The 10,468-nt window shown below is 34.9% G+C and overlaps 1 protein-coding gene and 1 pseudogene across 1 annotated transcript; both read right to left on the reverse strand.

Moving 5' to 3' along the window:
- Positions 1 to 2,097: 2,097 nt before the first annotated feature.
- Positions 2,098 to 8,672, reverse strand: LOC120117768 (ethanolamine-phosphate cytidylyltransferase-like). Its single transcript, XM_039137995.1, has 11 exons — positions 8,622 to 8,672; positions 8,347 to 8,528; positions 8,208 to 8,265; positions 5,608 to 5,869; positions 5,346 to 5,545; positions 4,178 to 4,249; positions 3,771 to 3,838; positions 3,544 to 3,664; positions 2,991 to 3,055; positions 2,782 to 2,904; positions 2,098 to 2,507 (listed from the first exon to the last, which is right to left on the reverse strand). The coding sequence occupies exons 1-10, from the start codon at positions 8,670 to 8,672 to the stop codon at positions 2,832 to 2,834; spliced, it is 1,152 nt and encodes a 383-aa protein (XP_038993926.1). The 3' UTR covers positions 2,098 to 2,507; positions 2,782 to 2,831.
- A 705-nt stretch (positions 8,673 to 9,377) lies between these two features.
- The window catches only part of LOC120117769, a 5,556-nt pseudogene continuing 4,465 nt past the window's right edge, over positions 9,378 to 10,468 (reverse strand).

Raw genomic sequence — 10,468 nt, forward strand, 5'->3', positions numbered from 1 at the left:
CAGCCATTGATTTTAGCTTCAGAATTTGCAGCAAAGACCTCCAGTGGATATAAAAAAGCTGCAGCAATGGTGTTTGCCAGATCTTTGATTTTCACAATGCGCAAGATGCAACAAAGTAGGTACAAAGAAGTGACTGCACCTATCTGAATCTTACTAACAGAAGAAATAAAAACAACACTATATTACATGCTTGTTCAAGGAATTCCAAGCAGCATTTCAACATCACCAAAGCTACTGAATCTTACTAACAGAAAGAAATAAAAACAACACTATATTTTATTCCCACATGGCTAATCACTGCCTATGGTATTCATAATGTATGACATTTTCACATTTAATTCCCTGTTTGGTTGTCAACTTCACCGCATGCTTTTTATTTCCTGTAAAATTTCTATAAAAGGCATAAGCAAATAGAAGAAGAAAGAAGCATATTTGATTAAGAAAAGAAAGGAGCAAAAGCAACAACCAAGGGCAGCATACTACTGAGCGATTGTCCAAAATAAATCCAAATTCTACCGACACGATAAGTTAAATTATTCAAGAAGACAGGATAATTAAATCCCCTATATTACAAATTAATGAGAATAAATTAAACGATTAGGAGAAAAAGAGAAGATAAAACCTGAGTTTGTCTAAGGAGAATCGATCTCTGGATCTCCAAAAGGATAACCACATGATTGGTTCCTCAAACTTCAGAAATTGGCTCACCACGATTCATTCTTGCTCCGCCGTACAATTTGTTCTCACTAATGCCGAAGCCCAAAAAAGGAAAACAATAAAATCTGCTTCAATCTCCTCAATTAATAATTTTTTCCATCAGAATACAACTTCAGGGGATCTCGATCGAACACAAGTTGTGCTAGAAAAACCTTTTCTTTGTATAATTCGTAGCCAAAAAGTGGAATAAATTGAAAATATGCGGGTTGGTTCAGAATATGATTATTAGTCAGCAGAATTCAATTGGATTTGAAAAAAAATTGATCTTTTAAATAGAATTCGTTTAAATTATTCAAGTCAATTTGAAATAATATTTTTTTGACAAAAATTTTGAATTAATATTTATATTTAAACTTTGAATGAAAATTGAATTTTAAATATTATTATTTTATTACTTTTCAATTTTTATTAAATTTTTTATTAAATTTGAATTACATAATACTAAAATAGGGCAGTGGTGGGGGGGGTTTATTGGGGTATACTATGACTTTGATGAGGTTTGTGGAGGTTTGAGGTTAGGGATGAAATTTTAGATGGGGATGAAGTGGACAGGTGGTGGATAGTAAAAAATATTAATAATATTAATAATACATCAATTAATTAAAATAATAATAATAAATGCGACGTCTTAATAGAGTTAAAGAAGAAAACGGTTGAGCGATAAAAATATTAATTTATAAAGTTCAGTGAGTAAGTTGAAAAAATTGAAAGTTTAGTGAGTGAAATAGGAGAGATAATAAAATTTAGTGAGGAACTCTGTAATTTACCCATGTATATATATATAGTATATGATAAAAGAGTTGTTTAAATAAAAATTAATCAGCATAATAAGATTATAAATAATTAAAATAATATTTAAACAAAAATTTAAATAAATATGTTTAATTTGATTTTACCCAAATTTTATAAAATAAGCTTGAAATTTTTTAAAGAAAATTTAAATGAGTATTGTATAAAAATGTCAACGGGACAATCGTACTATCCCTAACCCAAGAAGTGAAAATCCTCACCCGACTTCGACCCGTATTGGATAATTGTGATGTTTCGCCCATCTAAAAATAAACATTTCGTTGATCCGCAAACAATGTCGCTCACACTTGAGCTCAGTATCCATCTCTTCGCCTCTTTTATGATTATAATCACTGACATGCACTTCCTATGCCTTTAACGACTAGTCTTATAATATCACCTTCTTTCAAGAAGGAAAAAAATACGATTTTCAAATCGTCTCTGATCTTTTTTAAACCGAATAAATATAAATCGGAAATAGAGATTAGATAAAATTTAATACTTAAAGTGTAGACTTGACAAGTAAAAGGAAAACCCTCATTAATCCTGAGAAAATACTCAAAGATTTGATTTGATGAGATATTACTTTGATTTTGAACAAAAACACCCTAAAATTACAAAGTCCCAAGGCTTAAATTAATCAGTGATTACATTGCTTACAAGCATTAGTAAACAAATTATTATAAGATTCCTCTACATTTCAGACCCAAAAAAAAGATGCAAAATTAATAATGATGATAGTAATAATAAATAATAAAATATATAAAAAACTGTTTGTTTGGAAGTTATGGTAATGATGTCTTCCAATGTCATGTCTTCTTATCCTCCTATCTTTGAATACCGTCTTCAACATGCATCTACACGAATAGTCAAGGCTTCCTGAAGAGCTGCATCAAATTTTCTACCACCTAACAATATTACTCCATATCCTAGTCTCCCGCAACATAAGCTTTCTCTTCGTAGTATTTTTTTTCACTCTGCGTCTTCTTGGCGTTGCGTTTCTACATCGAAGCAAGCACCAGAAATTAGAGGAATATATATATATATACACACCCAAGCATACTAACAGAGATTCAGTGTTAAACATCATGTATTCACGGCGTAATAACGCAAAAAGTTAGGATGCATGTCTACAAACACCCTCATTCAGATTCATATCTCATGCCGAAATGTTCAACGATATCCGGAGTCGGCTAATAACAAGGTGAACATCTTGCATTACTAGTTATTAACAATAAACATGAACACCGAAAACCATGCAGTGTAAGAAAATACCATGTAAGCCTCGTGATTGGCAACTATCCTTTGGGCTACCGAACTTGTGGTTATACTTTTAGGGCTTTCAAGCATCCGGAAAATTCCCATGCCCTTGGGAATTGCATATGGATCGGGTTCACCCTGTAGGAAGCAAAGTATTTTAAATCGATAGACATAAGGGTCACAACAAATGAAAAAAAAATCTGAGGTTAAATCTGAAAACCTACAGGCAACAAGTGTTACTCTCTGAAATTGTCCCGTGCACAACCAATGAAATGTTGAATGTTGTAATCTGTTTCAAAATAAAGAAGTAGCTTAAAAATGCCTTTTCTCATTTTAAAAGAGGGAAAATATAGAAGCAGTAGTAACAAATTATACAAGTTCCCAATAGCATAGCTGTAGAGAGTACAGAAATGCACAATGAGATATATACACAAACATACATATATACGTATATATATATCTTATATTTTTCAGGAAGGGGGCGTGATTTGCTATACTGGTGAAACCCAAATCATAAAGTGGTATGGTACAAGTATCTAATGAATGAACACGCTTCGGCAAATAAAGTGGTTTGGCTAAAAGCTAGGACACATTTATCTGGAATCAAAAGAATTATCACACTTTAAATTTTTGTTTATAAGGCTAGATGCATTCTCTTCTAAAGAAATTAATAAAATGGACCAGGATAATTAGGAGTAGAATCAATCAAGGTTTCCTAGGGGACAATTTTGCATAGGAATATTACCGATATAAACTTAAGAGAAGAAAATTACGTACCATGTCCTTTGTAACTCCCCAAGGTGCACCAATGATTACTTCATCGACATAACGACAAGCTAACACACTAAGAGTGCGCTCAAGTAAATGCATAACTGGGTAGGGTATTCCCCTTTGCTCGCTGCAATAGTAGAGCCAATGTTGGTTTCATCCTTCCTAACTCAATTGTCCTGACAATATTTAAATGGTAATAAGTAGACAATAAAAAAATGACATGGATACGGTACCTCACAATATGGTCAGCATGGATACCAACTAGCAAAAAGTCTCCAAGCTGCCTTGCCTTCTTGAGGATCTGAGTAGACATAAAAGATGGCTTAGGGACGAGGGCAAATGGAATGAGTTGAAAAGTTCCTCTTACTAGAAAAAACAAGGGCCATTTAGGTCTCAAATTATAGTAAAACCTCTAAAATAATATGATTAGGACTAAGAGAAAAGATAGACCAATGAACTTCAACAAAGAAAATGGGCATATGTGATAATATGGGGTATTATTGCTTTCTAATACTAGAGTAACAAAACTTGGTAAGAAGAAGAGCATTGGTCAATCTTACAGCAACACTAGAGTAACAAGCAATCAACATAACCAACAAGAAAATAAGTCGAGGAGTAAGTATAAACAAGTGAATAATACCTCCACATGCCCTGCATGAAAGAGATCGAATGCCCCATCAATGTAGACAATACGAGCATTAGGTCCAGGACCCTGAGGAAAAACTGAATGAGATTGACAGGGACAGATACCCAGGCATTACACACAAAATCTACCATTAAGGGAGAAAAAAGGCATAAAGGGAGAAAGAAGCAAAAGAAGTAGACTCTGCTCCACCAGGACCACCGCCACTCGTACCCTTGTCACTCTTCCTCAACTCGGATAATAAGAAATAGCTCTCAGCACTTGCACAAAAATGTTTGCATGTCACCGGATGCAACAGGTTGTTGCCTGTCGATCCACGCTCAAACTTTCAAGTTCGCCAACAAATTGTTTTAGACCAGCTCTCCAAAAATGATCTTTCATGCATGCACACATATATACATATATACATATATATGCACGTATGATAATCTATTAACCATCCAGCATGCAAGTTATTTGGATTTTATAGTCATGATGGTTACCCCTCCATAGAAACTTGCTTGTATTTATTCAACACATCTTTAATGAAATAGATGGTGAGGGGATCATGTGTCACAGGGGCAGGAGGTCAATTTGGTCACGTCAAGACAAATGCTATGGTAAATGATGAATTTTGTCGGCCTAATTCAAAGAAAGATGTCATAAAATCTTCCATAGAAAAAACATAGGACTTTGTACGCCTTTACCAAGCAAACTTGGTGAGAGACTAGTATAACTTTTGTTATGGGGCTCCAAGCAAATAGGGGGGGTTTTGGCACCAAGCCACTAACACTTTTTGTTGAAAGATCTTTAAAGATTTCACACTTTCTTCCCTTTATTCCATGGCTTAGTTTCTCCTCCTCTCAATCTACAAAAGACGTCCAAATGATATTTTTTTCACAAGGCATTCCTTTTCTTATTAGGAAGGAAATTACTTTCCGTGAAAGACTAGACATATAGGAAAATAGGATTAGTTCAATTTTTCCATTTTAAAGCGATATAGAATTAAATTACCTTTAGTTCCACCTAGTGCCCGGTGACTAAGAGAGAGAGAGAGAGAGAGTGAGAGTGGGGGGGAGGCATGTGTCAGAAACATACATCACCAAGCTTTCCAAGAGGCAGTCATTTTTTCATTCCTTGCCCTTTGAAGCTGGTAACTAAGTGGAAAAAAAAATAGTATTAGTACCTTTCCATTTGAGAATTGCACAATCCGCCGGGATGTTGGTAGAAACTGAGAAAGCTGACCCCTTTGTGATTGTTGTCTTTTGCCTGAATCTCCCTCAGAGCTTTTATTATCCTTCATAGAAGAAAGTATTCTTCCTACATACATATAAGTTGTGAAATAATTAGAACACAATGTTACACTTAGCACACAATTTACAGAAGCTAGTAAATGACAAGCCCCAACCAAGGAATTAAGCTTGTCTCAAGGAAATTCCAGTACCTACAATCCGTGCTGGAGACACCTTCAGTGCGCTTAATGTGTAGTGGCCAGCTTCTTTGCCAAGGATAAGCATCAGTTCCATCTGGGAGAAGGCAAGGATCATCACCATGTATTATGTAGTCAATCTTATGCTCATTGAACAGAGTGTTCATGAACTTCTCAGTAATTGCATAGGGAGCATTTGCTATTACTTGATCCACCCACTTCAATCCACTGACAAGTGCCAGCCTGGAGTGAACTTCAAATAAGATTTGTGGAACCATAAACTAAATCAATTAAAAGAGAGGAGCCAGTACAACAAAAAAACCATCAAAGGTAACAAATACAAACCAAGATATTAAGAATGCTTTCTATGTGATTACAACTTAAACATAGTTGATGATGATTGAAATGGGACTATTTACATACATAAAAAGGAAAATAGAACAAGACACAAATGAAATAGAGATTGTGAGATCAAAGTACCAAACTAAAACCCCACAGACACCCCAAAAATAAAATAAAATAAAAGGAAGTGCCTCATGAATACTCTCTTCCATGGATAGAACAGGAGGGCCTTTATAGCAACAATCTCCTCGTCACTCACAACACCCACCACTAATTCATCCCTAAAGCTTTAGCTTGCCTCAAAGCATTAGCATGGCCATAATGCATGAGATCAAAGCATCCATCCATGTAACCCGTATGTGCTTCCTCTCACGTTCTTCTTAAGGAAGATCCCAAAATTTGACAAGCCATAAGATGGGAAAACTCCAATCCCACCAAATAAGACGGAAAACCCAAGCAAGGCAGCTGTTACCATTAGGCCGCCAAACAGATGCGTTAAGCTATACAACCAATCCCAAATCCAATTGTTACTCTCGTATCCATTTCAAAAGCTCAATTCGAGGAGACACAAACCTGCGAAACAAAAATACGAGAAGCTTTTCAGAAAATACAAATTTCATATGCCTACAATTTCCGGACCTTTTGATCTAACTTCGGACGAAAAACTATAGACCTCAGAAAAATCATCGCACATATTTTTCTACTTTTGCACAAAATAAATCACAGCGAATCGAAACTTGGGAAATAACTATAATAAATATTATAAAAAGTGTGTTATAGGTCTTAAAACATTCAAATTTCAAATACACGCAGAGAGGAAATATCATAAGCTGGATTTGTTAGAACAATTCGCAAATCTGAATCTACCCAAATATCAAAAGAAGCTCTAACTCAACAAAATGGAGAAATGGAAGCGCGTTTGAGGAAAAAAAATTGCCAACGCAATAACATAGGAATTGGAATATGAGCAATAACATAGGAATTGGAATATGAGAAGATGATAGATCGAATCTTTACCTCTTCTTTTACTTTTACTTTTGGTTTCCTTAGCGTTCGTGTCTCCTCCTTTTCTTTCTCCTTCTTCTTGTTCTTTCTTTTCCCTCTGTTTTTTTATTTTATTTTTTGCTTCTCAACCACGGATTTCTGACAAAGAGCTGTCCCAGACTATATATATATATATATAATTTTCTTCTATTAAATTAATCAAATAATAAATAAAAATAAATTTCTCACTCAAATAGATCCTCCATCTTTCCTTGAACTAATTTGATCCTTCCTTTTTTTAAATATAAAATATCTTCGATTTATATTTTAAATTGTCCGCTCTATGAATCCCATTTTCTTCAATCGTAAGTCTTAACGAAAGGCTAGCTTTGACCAAAATGCTCTTAATTTTTTTATAATAGTAAGTAATTAAATCTTGATTTTATTTTCACTTGAAGAAAATTCTATAATTTCATCAAAAGTATCTAATGAATGAATTTATAGGCTATCACGTCAGACACCTTTTTTTTAAAAAAAATGACAAACACATGCTTAAATTAAATACTATTTCTTTTGAGCTACTTGAATTACAAATTCTAAATACATTTTACCACTAAACGTTATATTGTTTACTAAACTTGTTTTTCTTGTTCGATAATTGTGCTATCAAAATTGCAAATATCTCAATTTATTTAGATTTCTTCAATATTTATATTTATATTATTCTTCTGACGATCAAAATTCCAAAATTCAATATATAAATTTAAAAAAAATTATATTTTCTATTAGAACTCTTTCGATCAAGATCTATTACATACCCAAAAATCAATTATAAAAAAATATAAAATCTCTTGTGATTTATTAGTTTTATTTTTTTTTCTTATTTACATGTTTTCTATTTATCTGTGTTTTGCTGGATGTTCCCCTGGCAGAGAAGTGCCGTATTTTCTTCTGTTTCTCTTAAAATATTCTTAAAATATTATGTTCTCATAAAAAAAATTTAGTTCGCTCCGACAAGACTACATGTTCCTAGTCGCCATGTACCTATAATCATGTACGTTATTGTGGCTAGTTTATCTCGTGTGTTTCATTTGGGTTCGTTAATAAATTTGATCCCTCCTTATAGAAAACTTTCAACATACCAAATTAGATGAACAGGCCAATGGATCTTCCATTTCCAAACTTCAACATATATGTGAAGTTGTAAACACCATGTGGAACTCGACCCAAATCCTACACAGATGTCATATTACATGAACTCATCTTGTTACCTAATATTTTACAATTATCTACCGGTATAGATTTTACTCGACAACAAGCTTCCCCAGCTTCATACCCGCCATTGCCTTCCCTGCAAAACATCCTATCATTATTAGGATAATGAATGAGAAAAGCAAGCAATGAAGCATTTGAAGTGGTTTAAGAATGCCACCTGCAGACACAGGTGTCGAGGCAACGTCGGCGTTGGTGGTAAACCATGTGCTTCACCGTTTGATTGTCGGCAATGCTCAATCCAGGAGGTGCGTCTTCGCATGGCTGCTTCTCTGCCGTGGCGTTAGCCGACTCGGCAGTTAACATTCTCGTCGCGACTTCCACGGTGACTTCCCTACTGCACTGAATTTGTTCTGAATAAAATGAAGGCGGAAAACATAAATATCCCAAGTGAAGTGATTAATTAGCCTCCGGAAAACATAATATCCCAAGTACCTGAGGAAGGGGAAGCCGCCGTGGCTGAGAAGAAAGCAATGGAGAATACATGTACGTGTCGGATTTCATATACTTGCCACCATCTTTAACACCCTCATCTTATTGTTTTCTTTAATGGGTTCTTTCGATTTCAGTCCTGAAAACCAAAAGAAGCCATTATGGAAAAAAGAAAAGAAATTGAAAAAGAAAGTAAAGTTCAGAAAGGGTAGTACCAGAGAGTGAAGGAGAAAGGAGAGGAGCAAACATGTAAACAGTCAGACTTCAAGTAGTTTAAAACATTGCTGAATAGTTTCTTCTTGGTAATTTGCTTTGTGGATGGTCTTCTTTTGAACTCCTAATGGCAGTCTTTTTGATTTCTCCATTTTCTTTTTTTGCAGATGCAAGGAACAGAGCAAGTGTTTTTCAAGAAGCACGGCTTTGTTTTTTGGTTTCCTTGTAGTTGAAGTTGAAACCGGTGAACGCAATGGCGGTTAGTGTTGGACACCGTTGCGTTTCTGAATAATGCAACGTGTCCTTCGAATCATTTGTTTCTAACACGTGGTGGCAACTAAGTCTTGCACTTTTTTCCCTTTTTTTTTTTATCCTCCAACTCATTTACCATTTAATTTATATTTAATAAAGAATAATTTATTGAATTAAAAATAAAAATTATTTATAATAAATTAAAAGAAACAAACAATATTACATACACTGGCACAAGTTTATGATCTACTCGGCTACTCCATATTTTTTCTTCAAATACTTCATCTTCTTCTATTTTCAAACCTTGTGTTAATCATACAAATCTTTCAATCGTTGTTTACACTTGAGACTGGCCTTAAACCATGCTTGAGAGCAGCTTCCTAGACAAGGTCGATCCTATCGACGTCGATTGCCCCAACTTCGTGGTCAGTCCAGCCTTCTAGCTGATGAACTACGCCTCCTGCATGGCACGCGTGCACCACTCCTCTCTCATTGTATACTGCCAATGAATTACCAAAAACATAAATCACAAACAAACATAAAAATAAAGAAATCCAACACCAATGGCATTGTTGCAAGCATACGTACCTCACAAGATCCGAGGCCTTGAACATCAAGTGCAATCATGGCAGCCAGGTCACCGTAGGTGCAGTCTCTTCTGAAGGCCAAAATCGCGGGACCACAAATTGATGAAAATGGGTCCCCGATGGAGCCCAGCTTTGTTCCATGGTGTTATCCACTTGCCCACATCCAAGTCTGTTTATATTATTTCAGTACAACAAATTTCAATCACCATTCGTTACTTATTATATATATATATATATACACTCACGCATGCATGCATGCATTCTCAACCTTACAATTTTGAGCAGTTTGGTACTTGGTCACCACTAGGTATTGTCGGCAATCCGAAGGGGCCTCCTTTGTATTTTCTGAAATCTTTCGGTTGATGGCGTCAACATCTGCACATTGTATATGTTAAGCCATAAGCACTGATAAGTTAGGTGAAGGTAGACTATCTCAATTTAAGGCACTGATAAGTACTCAACAAATTGAACAATGTACCTAGAATTACTATTGTATCCAACAATGTAAACATATCTAGATATTTTTTTAGTACAAAAGGCGTTAGTCAGAGAGAATTGCAAAAGTTAAGAATCGATAATATCTTAATGATTGTATGAACTAATTGAATTAAAAAATAAGTTATGGGTTTATATGGAGCCCTTCGATCGTAGACTTACAAGAACGCGGACTCTTCTTCGACAGAGGTAGAGAGCAGTTGCTCTACCGAGCTTGGAAGTGGCTCCCGTTAGAAAACACTTCTTTAACATCCTTACGAAATTCATTAAGAATTACTGCAGCTGTCAAGGTATTGCCAAGGA

The sequence above is a fragment of the Hibiscus syriacus genome, unplaced genomic scaffold (genome assembly GCF_006381635.1).
Source record: "Hibiscus syriacus cultivar Baekdansim isolate YM2019G1 unplaced genomic scaffold, ASM638163v2 tig00110321_pilon, whole genome shotgun sequence".
Taxonomy (NCBI): domain Eukaryota; kingdom Viridiplantae; phylum Streptophyta; class Magnoliopsida; order Malvales; family Malvaceae; genus Hibiscus; species Hibiscus syriacus.